The 19,879-nt window shown below is 49.0% G+C and overlaps 1 protein-coding gene and 1 pseudogene across 3 annotated transcripts in view; both read left to right on the top strand.

The window, feature by feature from the left end:
- The window catches only part of LOC129558508 (uncharacterized), a 64,147-nt pseudogene extending 56,320 nt beyond the window's left edge, over positions 1–7,827 (top strand). The window contains exon 7 of the transcript XR_016038133.1: positions 7,312–7,827. The product of XR_016038133.1 is annotated as an uncharacterized LOC129558508 (transcript). The remainder of the gene's footprint in view (positions 1–7,311) is intronic.
- On the top strand, positions 7,700–19,603 carry HBEGF (heparin binding EGF like growth factor). 2 transcript variants are annotated; one of them, XM_055430623.2, is made up of 6 exons: positions 7,700–7,999; positions 8,208–8,372; positions 11,222–11,399; positions 16,669–16,824; positions 17,636–17,726; positions 18,141–19,603. In XM_055430623.2, the coding sequence occupies exons 1-5, from the start codon at positions 7,954–7,956 to the stop codon at positions 17,706–17,708; spliced, it is 618 nt and encodes a 205-aa protein (XP_055286598.1). In that variant the 5' UTR covers positions 7,700–7,953; the 3' UTR covers positions 17,709–17,726; positions 18,141–19,603. The 2 variants fall into 2 exon arrangements, with proteins under 2 accessions (XP_055286598.1, XP_055286597.1); XM_055430622.2 differs by having other exon boundaries at positions 7,702–7,999; positions 8,199–8,372.
- The last annotated feature ends 276 nt before the right edge of the window (positions 19,604–19,879 follow it).

Genomic DNA, 19,879 nt, shown 5'->3' on the forward strand with positions numbered 1-19,879 from the left:
TTAGAGAACTTTAGGAGTGATTTCTTCAAGAAGACAAACTTAACACAACGCTCAATGAACTTGAAGATTTTGAAAAGAGATTTACATAACTGAGGAGGTGTTTGGATTTGAATTACTACTAAGTACGTAGAAAATTATGTGAGAGTTGGACTGTGAAGAAGGCTGATCGCTGAAGAATTGATGCTTTTGAACTGTGGTGCTGGAGAAGACTCTTGAGAGTCCCTTGAACTGCAAGGAGATCCAACCAGTCCATTCTAAAGGAGATCAATCCTGGGTGTTCATTGGAAGGACTGATGCTAAAGCTGAAACTCCAATACTTTGGCCACCTCATGCGACGAGTTGACTCACTGGAAAAGACTCTGATGCTGGGAAGGATTGGGGGCGGGAGGAGAAGGGGAGGACAGAGAATGAGATGGCTGGATGGCATAACCGACTCTATGGAATGAGTTTGAGTGAACTCCGGGAGTTGGTGATGGACAGGGAGGCCTGGTGTGCTGTGATTCATGGGGTCACAAAGAGTCAGTCACGACTGAGCAACTGAACTGAACTGAACATAGAAAATTAAACCAATATAAAAACGCCAGAAAATCATTTCACTCCAGGGAAAACAAAATGCACTGGAAAAGACAAAGTAATCATAGTATACCATATGGCTTACCTATGAAAAGATATCACATTGTTGTTGTTTAGTCCCTAAGTCATGTCCAGCTCTTTGCAACCCCATGAACTGTAGGGAGTCACCAGGCTCCCCTGTCTGTGGGATTTCCCAGGCAAGAATGCTGGAGTGGGTTGCCATTTCCTTCTCCAACCACAGGCAGTTCTTAATAGTGTGAGCCCAACAGCTTTCCCTCATAAATAAATGCCTGAGGATTCCTCAGTTGGTGACAATGAAAACTTTCCCACAGATTTCTAAAATGTCCCCTAGGAGTTAGTACCTCTTCCTTCGTGAATCATTGTCTTAGATCAATCCTAAGTTATAAAAAAGAAGAAATGGGACTTCCTTGATGGTCCGGTGGTTAGGACTCTGCGCTTCCACTTCAGGGGGCATGGCCTCGATCCCTGGTTGGGGATCCTGCAAGCCACTAGGCACAGCCCCCCAAATAAAACAATAAAAAGTCAAATGGATGTTGTTAAATCGCAACTCCATGACCAAATTTCTTTCTTTTTTAAAAAAATTATTTATTTATCTATTTTTGGCTGTGCTGGCTCTTCATTGCCACACAGGCTTTTCTCTAGTTGTAGTGAGCAAGGGCTACTCTCTGGTTTCAGTGCTCAGGTTTCTCACTGCTGTGGTTTCCCTTGTTGAGGAGCATGGGCTTTAGGGCACACGGGCTTCAGAAGTTGTGGCTGACAGGCTCTAGAGCACAGGCTCAATAGTTGTGGCGCCTGGACTCAGTTGCTCCAAGGCATGTGGGAATTTCCTGGATCAGAGATCAGAACCCATGTCCCCTGCATTGACAGGCAGATTCTTTACTACTGAGCCACTAGGGAAGCCCCAACCACATTTCTAAAGGGAGTGAAACTTACACATTCCTGGTACAGGATGTGATGTGACCTCGTTCCAAGACTGAGCTCTGGAGATGTTAATAGTAGTTCTGACCTATTCATATAGTGTTTTCCCTTTTGCCAAGCACTTTCGGAGATGCTATCTCCTTCGATTGTCAAGAGCCCCTTAAGAAGATTGTTATTCTCTCCCCATCAGAAGACAAAGTTGAGGCACAGAGAGAAAGGTTATCACATAGAAAGTTTATCACACCTTGTAGATCAGGCACTGTAGATCGTCATAGAACTGTCTCAACAAGCCTTTTCACAGCAGCGTGACTGCAAACAGTTCAAGATGGACATCATTGGCCAGTGCCTGAATACAGAACAATTGTTTCAAAGTTTCATTTTACACAGAGGAACCTGAGGCTTGAGGAGGGAGGCAGGTTGTGTGATGCACAAGAATTACATAGCTGTCTATGCTAGGGGATGACTGAAGGGGTAAAGTCCTGGGACTGGAAATTTAAATCTCTTGAAGTCACAGAAATGGGCCCAGAAATGGAGGAGGAAGGCCTGGAATCCAGGTCTTCGCCAAGCACATCATAAATCCCTTTCCGCAACATCTTCTGTGGATGACAGGGGTTCCAGACGTCCTCTAACCTCCCCCTCCATCCATCCCTACTTTCATCCTGTTCAAAGGATCTTGACTCCAGGCAATCAGACATCAGAACCTCTCCACCCCCTGGGTATGCATGAAGTGTTATCTGACACTTCCTCCAGGGGCCCCCTGTAAGCATAGGAGGTGCAAGGGGACTCCAAAGGGTAGGCCTGAGATCAAATCCAGCTGCACCCCCAAAACTGCTGGATCAACCGGCTCTGATGGGGGAAGAGATATGGATGAGAGAAATCAGACTGGGATAGGAGCAGTGTCCCCTTACCCTGAGCTTCCAAATTTGGGTAACTGGGCTCATGGCCACCTGGTGATAGAAGTATCCTCCATGGAGGAACCCCTCCCTTAGTCTCCCCAGCCAGCTGAGCTCTGGGTCCACTTAGCACTCACTTCTCTGGGTCAGAATGGAAGGAGAAGGCAGTTGTATCCCCTCCCCTGGGGACACATGTTGTGAGTCAGGATTGCTTTCTTGGGTGGAGGTTTCTGAAACTCTGAGTGGCCTTGCAGAGCCACTGTCTCATTGGTAATTATGGCCATCTCCCAGCAGAGAGGGACCACTTTGACTGAGGATGACTGGTCCAGGTTAAAGCAGCACCTTACTAAACTCCCACTTGAAGGAAGTGGGGAAGGAAGAAAGAGGAAGAAAGTATCTGCTCTTAAATGCAGCTGTCACCAAGTCAGCACCTACAATGGGCCAGGCATCATATTCTTCTATTATTATTGCTCCCATTTTGCAGATGAGCAAACTATAGATCGGAGAAATTGACTAACATGTCCGAAGTTAGAAAACTAGAAAAATAGCAGAACCCAAATTTGAACCCATGGCAGTCTGGCTCCCGAGAGTGTACCCATTTCGTTAGCTGCCCTGCTGCTCTTAACTAGGCCTCCTTTCAGTCTGTGAGGCAGAGATTCTTACCACCTCCCCCAGGACAGATGGAGCACTGAGCCTCAGTGAAGCTGAGGACGTTACTGTCCGTAGAGGCAGAGGGAGGGCAGCCATCGTCTCATGCATTTGTTCAGAGTAGCGCTGAACCTTAAGAGCACAGGCCCAGGAGAAAGAGAGGAATTCTAATTGAGTCTGAGATTCTTAATAACTGGATGGCCTAGGGCTGTTACTCACCTGTTTTTACCTTTACCCCTTTAAAATAGGGAGGAGTATCTAGTCTTAGGGCAGCTGTGAAGATCATGCAAGATTATGAGCACATGGGAAGTGTCATTACTTAAAGCTCGACTGTCTCTGCCTCAGAGGTTCATTTCAGATTTTGTTCAGATGCTTAATTTGTTACCCAAGTTAATTATGTAGACCAGTGCTTCAAACCCTGGTTGGAATCAGAATTACATGCTCACAATGTAAATGTTTGGGCCCCACCCCAGGAAGTTTTGAATCAGGAGGACTGGGATGAGGCTTGGACCTCTTTATCTTAAATAAATTCTCAGGTTATTCTGATGCACAGTCAGGTGTGGGAGCAACAACTGACCTGCATAGACATCTCAGCCACATTTGGGGAAGGGACTCAGGTGGATCCCTTCTCCACGTCCCCTTCTCCCTTTTCTTGTCACCACCAGCACCTCCTCCCCACTGGCTTGCAAGTGCTCTTCCCAAATGTAGGTCTGTGTGGCCTAGCAGAGAGTCAGTGACACTCAGGGTCCGATGGAGCCTGCCTTTCCAGAGGCCTGGGAACCCAGCACAGAGCTGGGAAGCAGGATGCCAGGGCTTCTGCTGTGGATTTGCCCCCTTGGGACTCACTGGTGGCCCAGGGCCAGCAGGTTTTCAACCTTCAGTTGCCCATTGTCCATCACTAGATAGTCAGGGAAAGCAGAGTGGCCTGTCTGCTTCCTCAGGAGTGTGTTCTTGGCGGTTGAACACCAGAGAGCATGAGGAGGCCTGGGTAGAGAAGTGAAGTCGCTCAGTCATGTCCAACTCTTTGCAACCCCATGGACTGTAGCCTACCACGCTCCTTTGTCCATGGGATTTTCCAGGCAAGAGTACTGGAGTGGGTTGCCATTTCCTTCTCCAGAGGATCTTCCCAACCCAGGGATCAAAACTGGGTCTCCCCCATTGTAGGCAGACGCTTTACCATCTGAGCCACCAGGGAAGTCCGGGTAGAGAAAGGGGAGGAGGTGAAAGGATCCTTTATAACTGTGCTTTCCCACTGACATTGCCTTTGTTACTCATAGAGATAGGGAATAAAATCCAGCATCTACCTGGGGCTTGGGGGCTTCCCTGGTGGCTCAGTGGTAAAGAATTTGCCTGCCAATGCAGAAGAGGACCCCTGGAGAAGGAAATGGAGATCTACTCCAGTATTCTTGCCTGGACATAGGAGTATCATGGTGGGCTACAGTTCAAAGGCTTTCAGAGAGAGTCAGACATGACTTAGCAAATAAACAATAGAAACAACCTGGGGCCTAGAACATTCTCTGTTATCTGTCCTTGTTCTTTGCTTTAATGTTATCTCCTAACCCTCCCTCCTTTCTGGCCTTCTTGCTGTTCCCTGAGTGCTGCAGGCTTGTTTCCACCTCAAAGTCTTTGCCCGAGTTGCTCTGCTTAGAACACTTCAGCAGTATTGTGTGGATCATCACAAGTCTAGTTCCTTCTGTTATTCAAGCAGCAGCTTCCAGGTCACAGTCTCAGAAAGACCTTTGCTAATCAGTCACCAAATCTAAAGTGTTGTTCCAAGCACTGGGACATAGCATCCTAGAGTATATCATTAAAATTTAACTTTTATCTTAGTATTTGTCATCATAGGATCTATTTTCCTTTTTGATTTATTTAATGTGTTGCCTGTCTCCCCCTACTGTAGAATGTGAGCTCCATAATAGCACATCCTTGGCTGTCTTGTTTATTGCTGTCTCTTAGTGCCTGAAAAGTGTTCAGTGATTGTTTGTGGAATAAATGAGTTAATGATATTGCCCCAGAATGAATTGTGATTCCTTTTTCTATTTTTTTAATATAATTTTTAATTTATCTTTGGCTCTGCTGGGTTCGTTGCTATGCAGGCTTCTCACTGCGGGCTTCTCTTGTTGAGGAGCACAGGCTCTAGGCACCCAGACTTCAGTAGTTGCAACTCCCAGGCTCTAGAGCATAGGCTCAAGAGTTGTGGCTCTTGGGCTTAGTTGCTTTATGGCACGTGGGATCTTCCCGAACCAGGGATTGAACCTGCATCTCCTGCATTGGCAGGCAGATTCTTTACCACTGAGTCACCAGGGAAGCCCCTCCTTTTTCTATTTTTGAAAATTAATTTATTTATTGGCTGAGCTGGGTCTTTGCTGCGCGTGGGCTTTCTCTGATTGTGATGAGTGGAAGCTACTCTCTTGTTGCATAACACAGGCTCTAACCCACAAGCTTCAGTAGTTGTGGCTCGTGGGCTCAATAGTTGTGGCACACAGGCTTAGCTGCTCTGCAGCATGTGGGACCTTCTGGGACCAGGGACCGAATCTGTGTCCCTTGCATTGGCAGGTGGATTCTTGACCACTGGACCACCAGGTAAGTCCGTGATTTCTTTTTCAGATTACAGGACACTCAAAGTTCTGAGAGGAGAAGTGACTGTCCCCAAACAATTCCAGGCCTTTTGAATTCTTTCTCCAAGTCCTTCCTGTAAAAACTGGATGACACACAAACATAGCTGGGGTGAGGCTCACAGGTGTGATGAAAACTCGGAGTTGCCCCATGAATGGGCTGCGACTGATGTGAGGGTGAGAAGGCGGAAGGACGGAGCGTGTGAATCGAGAGGCAGGCTGAGACGGAGAGCAGGGTGTGGACCTGGCTGTGGTGGGGAAGGGGTGACCTGGCTGTGTGTCAGGAAGTGTTTCCTTCCACCCTCCCCTGGGGGGAGCCCTGACCCTGAGGTGGTTTGTTGTGGGGAGGCAGGTTGTCAGGCAGCTCTTGAGGGAGAACCAAGGTGTGGCCTGGGTGGTGACTGTCTACTGAGGTCCTAGGCCCGATACTGATCACCCAAAGGAACAATCCCACAGTGGCGCTTGGCCAAATAGGTGATAGGTAAGCTTCCTCCTAAAACCAGCCCAACCACACATGAAGCCTCAGACCTGTGGGGAAGGGAGAGAAAAGAAGTCTAAAGAAATGGAATGGTCAATGTAGAATGCTTAGTAATAATAATGATAATAATATGGCACATTTACTAGAACATGTCTGGCATGGAACTGACTGCTCTATATGTGTTCACTTGATCATCCTTCAAGAAGCTCTCTATAAAGTAGGCATTATTATTTTTGTTGTTCCCATTTGAGAGACGTGGAAACTGAGACTCAGTGAGATTAAATATCTTGTCCAAGGTCACACAGTAAGAAGCCAAGTCAGGATTCCAGCATAGGTCTATAGTGATTCCAGGGCACTGCAGAAACCTAAACCTGGGGAGAGTTGCTAGGGGCAAGTTAAGAAGGCAGAGCCCCATGGACTCCTGCAGAATTATGGATGGGGAGGGAGAGAGGAACAGGCTGTGTATAAATAGCAGGCCTGTTTTTATCCCTACACATGGGCTGAAGCAGGCGAGCAGCTCTATCTGGCACAATTTGAGGGCTCTGAATGCCAATCCAGCCTTGTGTCATACAACTCCCGCCCCAGCATGTCCCTGGGAGCTGAAATGCCTACTGAGAGAGTTATTTCTTTGGGTCAGGACATTGACTCCACAGGTCTTCTGTAAAAATACATAGATTGGAAGAGAAACACATCAATCTCCTGGCACCTGTTGAAGGCGGCAACCTAGGCCAGCCAGCTGGGTCCTTTGGGAGGGGGTTCAGCTTTTCTGTTGAAAAAGATGGCGTTCAAAGACAAAGAAAAGTATGGGGCTTGTTTCACAGCCTGTGTTTCTTCAGTCTCAGAAGCTTGGGAATTATAATCCACAGTTCAAAAATCCTAATGGAGACTATGTCATCTGGGACAAAGATGGAGAGAAGCCACTCCAATGGATGGAAGACTATTAACTTCCTTTGCTTTTGCTGGGTTGATACCGGATGCCTGCAGCTGCAGCTCTGGTAACCTTAGGCTTACGAGACTTGCTGGCATTCATGTGTTTAATTTTTAAATGATAAAAGAATTAATTATTATTTACTCCTTGATTTGTGGGTAGGCAAAGAAGCAGGTTTCTGAAACTCAGAAGAAGATATGGGTGGAGATCCCTGGTTTAGAGCACGGATAACCCGAGGGACCAGGCCTGGAAGAGAAGAAAGAACCAGGGGTGTCCAAGGGCGAAGCTCAGCTCAGCGGTCACAAGGCTGCAGCGGCGGACCAGTATTTGGGGAAAGGTAGGAGCTGGTCCCCGCCACCTGCCGGTCAGCAGCCCTACCCACAGTCAGGCCGCGGCGGCCCTGGCCTAGTCCCAAAATATGTGAGCACCGCCCCTTTCCCCCGCCCCCTTTCCCCGCCGCGCCCGCGGGGTCGGGGGCTGAGCGGTCGGCGCCTGGAGCCCGGCCGGCATCCCAGAGCGGGAGGGGGAGGGGGAGGGGGCCGCGGGGGGCGGGGCGGAGCCTCGGCGCCTCCCGGAGCCTTATTCCAGGCTGCACGCCGAGGAGCGCTCAGTCCACCCAGGGAGCTGCGCGCGGCAAGCAGCTGGCTCCCTTGCTTGAGGCACTAGGGCTCGGGCGGTCGGGCAGACCGAGTGAATAGAGGGACGCCCAGCGGCCGCGAGCTCCGCGCAAATCCCAGGCAGGCTTGCACCTAGAGGCCGGCAGCCGACCGTGCCCGCCCGGATCTCCAGAGCTTCTCGCGCCGGGCTCCCGTGCCAGCGTCCGGTGGCCGCCGCCCCCCAAAGTGATTGCTGCCTTGCCGCCTCCGCGAGTCCGGGACCATGAAGCTGCTGCCGTCGGTAGTGCTGAAGGTCTTTCTTGCTGCAGGTAAGCGGGCAGCCGCCGCTCCCAGAGATCTGGGGGGATGGGGACTCTCTGCTGGGGGCACGGAGGAAGATCGCTGCAGCGTCCCTGGCGCGAGCCACTTGGTGGGGCCCGTGCTCCCTGGCTGGCGAGCGCCGGCCGCGGTGCATGGCGACGGGGGTCTGGGCTGGGGGTCTGAGGCGGCCTCGCCCCTTACCCGCAGTGCTTTCAGCGTTGGTGACTAGCGAGAGCCTGGAGCGGCTTCGGAGAGGCCTGGCTGCTGGAACCAGCAATCTGGACTCCCCTACTCAATCTACGGACCAGCTGCTGCCCGCGGGAGGTGGCCAAGGCCGGGAAGTCCTGGACTTGGAAGAGGCAAATCTGGACCTTTTCAGAGGTGGGTGTGGGGGCTGCCCATCCTCGGACCCAGGTGGTCAGTTGAAGTATCATAGGATCTGGCATTTATGCCGATTGGGCACACCTGTGGTTTGGGGCGTTTCAAGAGAGGACTTCAAGGAAAAGCCTCTTGGCCTGACAAGCTCCCTGGGGGAATCCTCGAACGTAGGTCCTGTTGTCTTTCTTGCCCTCCGGTCTCACATGCCACATTGCTGCCCTTCTGCCTACCTGGGGGCAAATTGAGACAGGCAAGTTGCTTGGGTTTTGTGTGTTCTTCTCTGAGGTAAGCTGGGTGACAGGAACAAGGACTGGTTGAGATGCTTTCCCTAGAGTTTCTATGTAAAAATGTGCACAAGACCTAATTTCCACATTAATTGACTATTATGTATAAAATCATATATGTGGAGATGCTAGGCACATACTAGGTGTTCAGGATTAGTCTCCTCCATCCTCCTGTCTCCAGGTTGGGGAAGCTGGGGAATGAGGAACACTTGGTCCTGCCAGGTGAGGCCAGCACCTCTTGGGGAGGCTGTGAATGGTGAGCACTGGGACCCTAGAGAGCTGTTTTGATATGCTGGGTGTCCACAAATCCTTCACAAGCCTGGATACTTCCTGGCCACTTTGAGACCGTGAGAGGGGCTCCAGAGGAGGAAGGGCCAGGTGGGATCCTTCAACCAGCAAAGGTGCCTGTGGCCAAGTACATACAAGCACAGGGCAGAGTCCAGAGCCTTCAGTATTGCCTGCTACCCTGCCCCCAGTCACCTGCAGAGATTCTCAAGGGTGGAGCAGGGACTGAGCCCTGCAGCCCCGGAATGACTATATTTGGTTGGAAAGATTCTCACCTGTTCTAACTCCACCTGCTTCTCTGCCACTCTTCTTCCTTACCCAGGGATTCCCTTAGGTGCTGTCCACTCCAAAGCTGAGGCTGGGGTCTCACCTTCCATCCTCTCACAGGAGCCCTCCGTGGGGGGCGGGGGGGTGGTCACCCCTGGCCTGAACAACCTGGATTCTCCTGGCCCTCTCCTAGGCAGGGCAGAGCTGGGCTGTGACTCACTCTCCACCCACACAGCTGCTCCTCATACCTCGCAGACCTGACTCACTGCTCCCTCTCCCTGGTAGGAGCCTGGCTGTCACCCTGTCACTCTCTCCCTCCATTTTCTGATTGGCTTGTTCCTCCTGCCTCAGTTTCACCACAACTGTGGTCACTAATTTCCTCTGAGCATCTGCCTTTTTTGGGTTCTGAATGGGCCTAGGTCTGCACTGTAGGAACAGGGGACTGTGGGACTATTGGCACCTGTTTCTTCTCTTTTCTCGGGTTTGCTGGGCAAAGACTATTTTTCAAGTCTAGGGATCCTGTCACCTGAAATAAGTAACTGTTACCATTTACTATCTCCTGTGTTCTAGTCACTTAACATGTTATTGTGAATTAATTAATCCTGCTGCAACCCTCTGAAATAGGAACGCCTGTTTTACTGAGAACCCCAGGGTTCAGAGAGATTAAGGGACTTGCCCAGGATCACATGGCTGAAATTGGAGCACCATTCTGCTGACTTCAGAGCCCATTCATTGTATGGTCCCTGGCTCAGCATCCCAGGTGCTCTGGGCTTGTCCGGAGGAGGACACTGCTGGAGTGTATGAGGCAGCCTAGTGTGTTGGGGAAGAGCACTGGATATGGAGTCCAGAGACCACATTTCAGATACCAAACCTGCATGACCTTAGTCAAGTCACTACCTTTTGGGACCTCAGGTTTTTCACCTGAAAATGGAAAGCCATATATTTTGAAGTAAATTCTACTTTCAGAATCCTAAGCCTCCATACATCTAATAATGTATGATGCTCACCCTTCTGCCAGACATGTGGCTATAGCTGTAGACAGCAGCACTTTTTCTTCTGCTGGGACAGGGGAGGGAAGACTGGCGTCAGACCCCTGGGCTGATGGGCATAGCCCAAGGTCAGTCCCAGCTGGATGTCTGTGTGAGATTGTTTTTCCCCTTTGAAGCATAGAAAGAATGAAAAGAGCCATCATTGTTCTAGTTCCTTTTGATAGTTTTTGCTCTCCGTCTTTCTACCTCTTGGGCACCCCATCCTAGAAAGCAATAAACAGAACATCTGGGGATAAATGTAAATGGGCCTTCGAGAAGTAGTGAACTGCAAAGAGCCATGAGCAGGGTAAATATTTTGCTTGATGTCAAAAAAGCAAGACTCTTTGAAATTAGCACAATATTATAAATCAACTATAGATCAATAAAAATATTTTTAAAAATTAAAATTAAAAAAATTTTTTTAAAGTTAAGAAGCAAGTGTCTGACCAGGGATGGCCTGCTTGCTGTCCCCGAGTAGGGTTCTGATCTGGGCCTATGGTACCCTGGTGCTAAAGGATACCCCAGAGGGTATTGCCTGGACATAGGCATTATCATTATTTTAGAAACCTCTTTCCTCTAACATAGCCTCCAAGTGCCTTCTCCAGAAGCAGTTTTTATCTCTGACACTGTCTTCCTGCAAGTGGGTCACTGAGTGCAACGTCAGGAAATGAGGCTGATTTAAGGCCAAAATAGAACCAAGTGGGTATGAGGGAGTAGGAGATGAGGCTAGACAGTGGGGTGGGGGTGAGGTCGGTAGCATTGCCCAATCAGCTGCAATTACTCAACAGAAGCTAGCATTCTTAGAATGAGGTTCTTAAAATGAGGTTGTGAAATGTCTTCATTGGGACCCCCCAGCAGCTTTTGGGTGGTCTGCCCAGCCTCTGACTTTAGGTAAAATCAAAGTGTCCTTCCAAACACTGTGCTGTTCTGATTTTTTTTTTTTCCCTTGAGGAAGTCAAAGACTTAACAGGGTACTTTTCTATTGCAGCTGCTTTCTCCTCCAAGCCACAAGCTCTGGCCACACCGAGCAAGGAGGAGCGTGGGAAAAGAAAGAAGAAAGGCAAGGGGTTAGGGAAGAAGAGAAACCCATGTCTTCGGAGATACAAGGACTTCTGCATCCACGGAGAATGCAAATACGTGAAGGAGCTCCGGGTTCCAACCTGCATGTAAGTGTCCCTTCCCTGGGGCTGTTATCAGCTTACTCTGTCAGCCTAGTGGCTGTTCTTCCGTTATCACTGTTCCTTGAATTCATAAATCCACTCAGTTTCTTCTCACCCTCTGGGAGGAAGTTGGGAGGAGGGGAAATATTTTTAGTCAGCGGAAGGGGCTCCCCCCAACATAGGATGCAATTTCCTGTGGCGTGGGTTTGTGACGCTCTTTCATCTTTGGGGGCATTTCCTGCTTGCTCAGAAATGAGCATGTGACTAGGAGAGCTGACACCTGAAGACAGGTTCTTCATATCTGCCTCATGCCCTACTCCAGATGGGAGAAGCGAGTAGGAAACATGGCAGAGTGGAGTGCAACTCCCGTGGCCTCCTTTCCCAAGTCCTGCAGGCAGGTACGAGGTGCCTTTGGACGTGTGCTGTGCAGGTGTGCTCAGACAAATGTGCATGTGAGTGAGCAGATGTGGGTTAATTGTAAGGCATGGCAGGATTGTACAGAAAGCAATCATTGTGGCAGCAGGGAGAAACCCTTCTTCCTCACCCCAGCGAGGGCCAGGATGTGGGGGACGTGGTGGATATTGACCTTTGGCCATGGGGGTGGGAGAACACTTCCTTTGTGCAGGATTAACGGAAAATAGAACCCGTCTCAGTAGGCATCAGACCCCGGTCAGATGGCACCACCCCTTCCCTGGGCAAGGGTGTGGGTGGAGGGGCCGTGGGTTCCCCAGCTACTGTGCTAGGCTGAGCCCAGCAAATGGCTGCCTTGGCAGTCCCTCAGGGATGACGACACTGCCATGCTCTGTGGCAGGCATAATGTCACCACTGTGCCTGAGACCCACACCCCCATCAGGCCGCAATCATGCCCTCTCTTCTGTTGGGCTTGAGTTTCTATGGGAAGGCAGTCTCTGTGACCTGGGAGACTCTGGACAGATCAGGAAACTACTGTGTGCACACTGCCTTCCAGCGTGGCAGGAAGGCTTGGCTGCCTAGCACTTCTGCTGTGATTGGTACAGATCCTTTGATTTTTTTTTTTTAAAGCTTCCTTTTGCCATCTGATCTCATATAGCAGAGTTGCCCTGTGTTTGGCAGTAGGATCCATTACCCCTCTCCATGTCCACAGTCACTTGTGGGTCCTCTCCTTTAATATCTGTATCAGGAACTTGGTATTGGATGGGGGTGCTTAAGAGTAACCTAAACAGTCCCCATATTATTCTTCCAGAGGTCTAGGGACAGGGCAGGGAATGTTTGTCTTAAATTTGTAAAATGGCCTCATTAACACAGGGTGGAGGCAGTGACTCTGAGGGTTGTCAAGACGGATTGAGGCCAGGAATCTGTCTGGGCTGAACTGGCCAGGGCACTGGTGGATGGACGTCCATTGCTCAGCTGAGAACCCTTGTAAGGCTGCTCTCCTGGAGAGCTGGGCTTGGCCCACCACCTAAGCCCAAAGAACCTAGGTAATGGTGTCCAGGGCCAAGGTGCCCCTAGGGATGGTGATAAAGACTGTGATGATGCCTTCTCTCCTTTTTCTTGGAGCTTAACAATTTACATTTAATATGAATTGAGCCCAACAGGTATATATTGAGCACCCTCTTAGTGCCAGTTCTTCTAGGGGATGGGAAAATATAGCCCTGTATTCTCAAAAACAGTCTGCTGGTTAGGCAGGGCTTGCTGTCTCTACTTGAAAGATAAGGAAACTGGAGCCCGGAAGTAGGAAATGATTTGATTTGAGATCAGCAGCTAAATAAAGTGGGTGGAAATAGGACAGGCACTCAGGTGCCTGACTTCCAGTCCAACATGCTTTTCATGCCCCGAGGCTGCACTAGGTGTTGGCTTTCTTCCTTCTTCCCCGTCTATTCTTACAGAGTTGGAGCACAGTTTTACAGAGCGCAGCTATTATACTAGAGGTCTCTTAAGGCTTTTACTTGTTGAAGAACATATTGAAGTTTGATGTGACAACTTTATGTCTGCTTCCGAGGCAGATTTTCAAGGGGCTGGATTCTGTGTCTGGTTTTTTTGCCTCCTGCCTCCAGCTGTTGGTACTCAGGGCAGCAGGCAGCAAAAAGACACAGAGCTACTGGTTTGGGAGAATGTGACATCTGGGCACCTAAATCTGGGGCCCTTTTTGTGGCTCCTTCTAGCCTCCAGACCCAGCAACCGCCAGCCAGGGTGTGTCCAGGCTGCCGTGGTAAGCTTGAGGCTGGCCGGCTTCCTAAACCAGCCCTCTGCAGCCATCATCCACAGGAAAACCCTTTTGTGTCACCAGCCAAAAGTTACCGTCAAAGAGCAGTTTCCTGAGGCTCCTGACGAGCTACTGACCCAGAAATTGACTGCAAAATTTCCTGTGGCTGGAGGAAGCCTAGGGGCAGTTAGCCTAAGGAGGACTCAGGGCTGAAAGAGGGCTCTACTTGGCCTCACTGCCCAGATGCCAAGAAGCAATAGTGAACCCCCTTCCCCTTGACTCTGTCTGACTCTGGTACCCGTTTCCTAAGGATATGGGCAGTATCTTCTGGAATCTGATTAACTCCCACACAAGTAGGATTTGGCCTTTTATTCAGTGCTTTTATCCATATTATCTCATTTGATCTTCACAAAGCTCTAGTGAAGTGGGCACTTATTATTCCTGTCTTTCACATGAGAAAATCAAAGCTCGGAAACGTGACCCTCCCTTGCTCCAGATCACCTGGCTAGAAATAGTAGCAGAACCAGTCTGGAACTCATGTATGTGGAGTCCCCTCTGCCAAACGGTGCCCCTCCTGGGATAGGCATGGAGAAGTCCAGTTTGGAAGATGTCTCTGGACTCTAGAGGGTTCTGTTATAATACACGTTCTGAAATGGGCCACAGACGTGGGTAGGAGGAACACGTCTCGATTTGATGGGTCGCCGGCCCTGGGCAAGAGACACGATCTTGTCACCACCCTGGGATGCTTGGAATGCCCCTTCCCTGGGGGAGCCAGGAGTTGTCTACAAAGGGAGGGGGAGGTGGGTAATATTAGGATGTTTACATTATTATCCTTTTGACTCAGGGTGGTGGAGGGGGTGGAGGGATTATGTAACTGAATTGCGGGACTCTGAGGCCAAGCTTTATTTCTATCATCTGAGTAAGTACCTGTGGGGTTTGAATGATGGGCTTGAAGTGAAAAACAGACTCAACTTCAGCTCCCCTCCCCCCAGGAAAGCACAGTCTCTGAAGGCAGCCAGATTGCTGGATTGAATCCTGACTCTACCCCTCACACGCTGTGTAGTCTTGGGCAGGTTATCTAACAGAAGTCCAACCTCAGTCCCTTAATCTTTAAAATGGAGATAGTAACTCCTACTTCAGAGGGATATTTTTAAGAATAAATGATCCTTGTAAAGCCATTAGCACAGTACTTGGCTCATAGTAAACCTATAATGTGTGCTATTAATTATTGTTTATCATTCAAGATACTAATAATTGAGAAATCAGAGTCAGGCAACCCCCAAAATCCATCAAGCCCATCAGATGTGTGTTTCCTTGGGGTAACCAACACTGTTCAGAATGGAAAGAATCATGAATTTGGAATTTGGCCCTTCTCCTCTCTAGTTTTGAAACATTTGGCAGATTGTTTACTCTCTTCTGACCTTAATCTTGGTCTTCAAATATGTAAAAGAGGCTATCCCTGCCTACCAGGGTATTGTCTTGGTTAAGCTAGTTGATAAGAATAGTGTCTTGTAAACTGTAAAGTGTGGTGCACAGGTGATGTCCCAGGGGTGCTCCTGAGAGCATCCTGTGTGTCCCGGCAGGAATAGGGGTCATTGTTTTTCCCACCTGGGCTGATGGGACAGTTGTGTGGAGAGGCTGGGCAAGGAACTGTATGCTATGCTGTGGGCCTGACCCACCTTTATCTTGCAATGAGATGGTTCTCCGAAACGTGAAGGAGCTGGGGGAGGAAGAGGTTCTGGGCAGGATGACAGGGGCAGCCCAGCCCCTGGGTCTGCATAGGTGTGTTCCTTGGAACTTGCCTGCTACCTCTCCACAGGAAAAAGAGATGCTTTGCTCTGAGGAACCAGGTGCCTCACCTTCACCCCAGAAGATGTGCAGTTCAGAATAAAGGGCCCCCAGATTCTTGGTGCTTCCTTTTGCAGCAGATGACCTAAAGGCCATGGGCAGACAGTGCCACCGAACCCCTGACTAGGCGTTCGTGGATGCGGGTGAGCAGCACACTGAGCTCACCGTCAGATGATCTGCGTCTGGGTTTCTGCCCTGCTGTGTGGCCATGGGGAAACTTGCTCTGCCTTTCTGTGACATGGGCTCCTACCTACATCAAAGGATCCGTGGGCTGCTCAGATAAAGAAAGGGATGTGAGTGTGCCTGATCAACTGTGGGCACGTCTCAGTCTTCCCAAGAGCTTCCAGGAAAGGTTTTGTGTTAGAAGAGGCTGTTGCCTGTGATTTCTTTCTTTTTCTTTTTGGCCATGCCCTGTGGCAAGGATCCTAGTTCCCTGACCAGGGATCAAATCCACATCCCCTGCCTTGGAAGCACAGTCTTAACCACTGGACCACCAGGGAAGCCCCTGGTTTGTTTTTTGAGTGAAAAAAGCTGAGGGGTTTGTTTTTGATGGTCTAAAATGTGCTGGCAGGACAGCTGGGCAAGATGTTTTTCTTGTTTTGTTTGCTTTGTCTTGGGATGATAGCTGGATGTTCAGAGGCCAAAGGCCAAAATTCAGCTTTCAAGTTGGGCCTTGCATCCAGGAGGAGCTGGGAGTTAAATGAAGGAAACTTGAGAAAAACGACTCCTGGCAAAGGAACAAGGCCTATTAATAGGCTGGGCAGTGGCAGAGAGGGACTGGCTGCTGGGAGCATCAGTGGAGAAGGCTGGGTTTATTTCTGGGTCAGAGTGATGAGGGGCCTCACTAGAGGGAGTGATACTGAATCCCCTCAGTTCAACCCACCAGTTCTTGTGCCTAAGGCCTCTGAACTGACTGAAACAACATCTTTACACACTTGTAGTTAATCATCCACACGTGGAACCTATCTAGCCAAAACCTGCAGTCCTTTTTCCCTGCCTGGAGCAGGAATCTGGGGCCAGAAAACCAAAGGGAATGAAGAAGGGAGGGCTTGGAGTGAAGGAGGAAGGCCACAGAGCCTTCAGAGGGGCTTCCAAAGAGCCTTGTACTAGAGAAGAATAGAGGAGCAACAGGGATCACAGAGAGAGGCTGAAGCTGTGAGGAGTGGGGTTTGGCTTATGCAGGCAGCCCATCACCAGGAGTGAAACCAGACCACTACATCTCTGCTTTGTTCTGTTTTGGACCAGCTGCCACCCGGGTTATCACGGAGAGAGGTGCCACGGGCTGAGCCTCCCGGTGAAAAATCGCTTATATACGTACGATCACACAACTGTCCTGGTTGTGGTGGCTGTGGTGCTGTCATCCGTCTGTCTGCTGGTCATCATGGGGCTTCTCATGTTTTGGTGAGTGTTACAGGCTGTTTCTGCGAATCACTTGTATTTCTCCTCCTTTAGGATCTTTTATCTGATGGTCACATGAGCCCACCGAACCTCCAACTCCACCCCCTACTCCCCCTACCCTCTGTCAAATCCTAGGCTAAGAGCCTGACATTCCTGTGTACGGGCTCTCCAAGAGCCTGGCTTCTTTGGTATGACATATGTCGAGTGTCTAGAGCCCAGGGCCAAAATCGCCTGGTCATAGGAGGTCCTGTTCTCCTAGCAGGCTCTGCAGCCCTCTCATGGAGCCACATCTTCACACAGTTCTTTTTCCTGACTCTATTTTCTGTTAGCATCAGGATGTGATTTGGTCAACAGAGCATGAGTGGTGCTATTGGTATATTTTTCTAAATCTGAGGCATCTGGACCTCAGGCCCAGGTTCTGTTCTAGATCAGAGGGACCTACTAAGCACTCTGTGCCCATTTATAAGCAGTGCAGCTCATCTGTTGTGAGACCTGGATCTAGTTACCTGTCTTTCCAAGAGTTGTAATCTTCCAGGTATTGGAATCTCTGTTCCCCTACTTCATAAAGATGTTGTGAGGATTGTATAAATGAGATGAAAACTTTCAGCAAATTGTGGCCTGTAGTTAAGAAACAGGCGTCCTTTGGATATGGGCGTTTGGACCTTTGGGCAGAGGTCTGCTGACCCACCATGTCCTCTGGTTTTTTCCAAGTGTGAAGAGAACTACTGGCCCAGAATCTTTTAGGAGGGCCAGCTCTGGGACCTGCACCCTGTTACAGCAGGCAGAACTTGCTCACAAAACTTACCTTCCTCAGGTACCACAGGAGAGGAGGTTATGACGTGGAAAACGAAGAAAAAGTGAAGTTGGGCATGACTACATCCCACTGAGAGGAACCTGCGCTCAAGGTATGGTCCATCCTTTGCCCCATGGTACCATCACCACATTTTCTGGATCTAGGAAGAGATCCAGGCATGCTGGATTCTTCTTTCTAGGCATTCTTGTCTTGACCTAGGAATTAGGGGGCAGGCTACCGTGGAGTCAGGGACCCATTGTGGAATTGTTTTCAAAAAGGTTGTCAGTGCTGCATCTCTACTTAGGGTGAAAGTTGCCAGAGAGATACCCAAGAGAGGTGCCTGAGAGGACAGCTTCTCCCATCCTCGTCTCCTGTCCTTCCCATCCCTCCCCAGAAGATCTTTCCACTTCTTTTGTTGTTGTCGTCGTTTGTTTTTAGATTTTCCACTTCTTAAAGCTGGACCTAGGAGACTCTTAAGACCTCTTAAGCTGGATCCAGCTTTAAATACCTTCTTCTTGTACTTTAGGAATCAGCTGGGGACTGCTACCTCTGAGAAGATACAAGTTGATCACAGATTCTACAGAGGGGAAGGACTTCACAACTAGCCATGAAGATTCCTTCATCCCCAGTTGCTGTCTAGATTGGGCCTCCAATAATTGCTTTGCCAAAATATCAGAGCTTTCAAGTGCCAAACAGAATATGTCCAGTGGGATCTGGGTCAGAAGAAAGCAAAAGTGAGGGACCTTCGTGTCCTCCTGATTCTCCTGCACCAAGCCCTACTTACCCCCATACGTTTGTTTGAACACTTCTCTTCTGGATTAAAAATGCCAGTTAAATTCCACATGCTCCAGGATCTTTGACTGAAAAAACAGAAGGAGAGGAAGAAAGAAAGATTTGGGGACTGGAAGAAAGTAACAAAGACTGAGAAGCCGTGTACTCAAGTTGCCACCAAGGGATCTGCCATTTGGACCCTCCAGCGCTGGATTTGATGGATTAACTGTGAAATACCATAGACCCGAGAACTCTGAATTTTGGGACTTCTACCCAGATGGAAAAATAACAACTATTTTTGTTTGTTTGTTTGTAAAATGCCTCTTAAATTATATATTTATTTTATTCTATGTATGTTAATTTATTTAGTTTTTAACAATCTAACAATAATTTTTCAAGTGCCTAGACTGTTACTTTGGCAATTTCCTGGCCTTCCCCCAACATCCCCCACCATCTGGCTCAACATTAGACTCTTCTGCCGCAAATATGAGATGGCTCTGTGACCCATCTGTAGTCATCCATTGTCTGTCCACACTTCTGAAGATCTTCCATGATCAGAGTGCCACAGGGGGAGTTCTGTATGGTCAGGATGTAGGAATTAACTTTGTCAGATCCACTCTGTGAGTTGGACTGCAGTCTTGCCTAGGCAATTGTGTCTACTGTTTGTGTTTTGAAAGCCCGCGGTGCTGATGTCAAGATGTAACAGATATCAGTGTTATCCTGTGTCCTCTCCCTGCCCGACCTCGGAAGAGGTTGGGCTTCCATGCCTCCAGCTTTCCTGGCCCCTCACTCTCCGTGGGTCCAGGTCCACAGAGTGGGAACTCACTGTCCCTTGTGTCAAGACATTTCTCTTACTCCTGCCATTCTTCTGGTGCTGCTCCATGCAAGGGTCAGTGCAGCAGAGGATAACCTAGAGAAGGTATTCGCAAAGAAAAAGGCTGAGGAGGAGCAGGAACCATTGGAGCTGACTGTTCTTAGTAATTGATAACCTACCAATTGCTACAGAGAAGGATGGAGGTGAGGAGGGCTTTTGTGTAATCCCACCCACCTCACCCAAACTACAAAGGTATGCTGTCATGGTCCCTTCTGGAAGTTTCTGGTGCCATTACTGAACTGTTACAAACCTGTATTTCCAAACTTGTATTTCTAAAACTGTATTTCCAAACTTGGTTCATATTTATACTTTGCAATTCAAATAAAGATAACCCTTACTCTGTAGCCTTCTGTCTGCTTGTTTTAACTGGGAAGTGGTTTAATGTAGGTATTTTCTAAGCCCTGACTCTGTTGGGCTCTGCACCAGGTCTGTTTATGTTTACTATCTCAGTATCCCCAACAATCCTGTGTAGGAGCTACTGTTGTCCCATTTTTCCAAAATCAGAAACTGAGGCTTGGAAAGTCTATGTAACTTGCCTGAGGATACCTAGTTGGTAAGTGACAGAGCTGCAACTGGTAATCTGAATTTTATTATTTGTCAATATTTATATGATAGCATAT

The sequence above is a fragment of the Moschus berezovskii genome, chromosome 8 (assembly GCF_049115385.1).
Source record: "Moschus berezovskii isolate FMDL1 chromosome 8, NW_MosBer_1.0, whole genome shotgun sequence".
Classification (NCBI taxonomy): Eukaryota; Metazoa; Chordata; class Mammalia; order Artiodactyla; family Moschidae; genus Moschus; species Moschus berezovskii.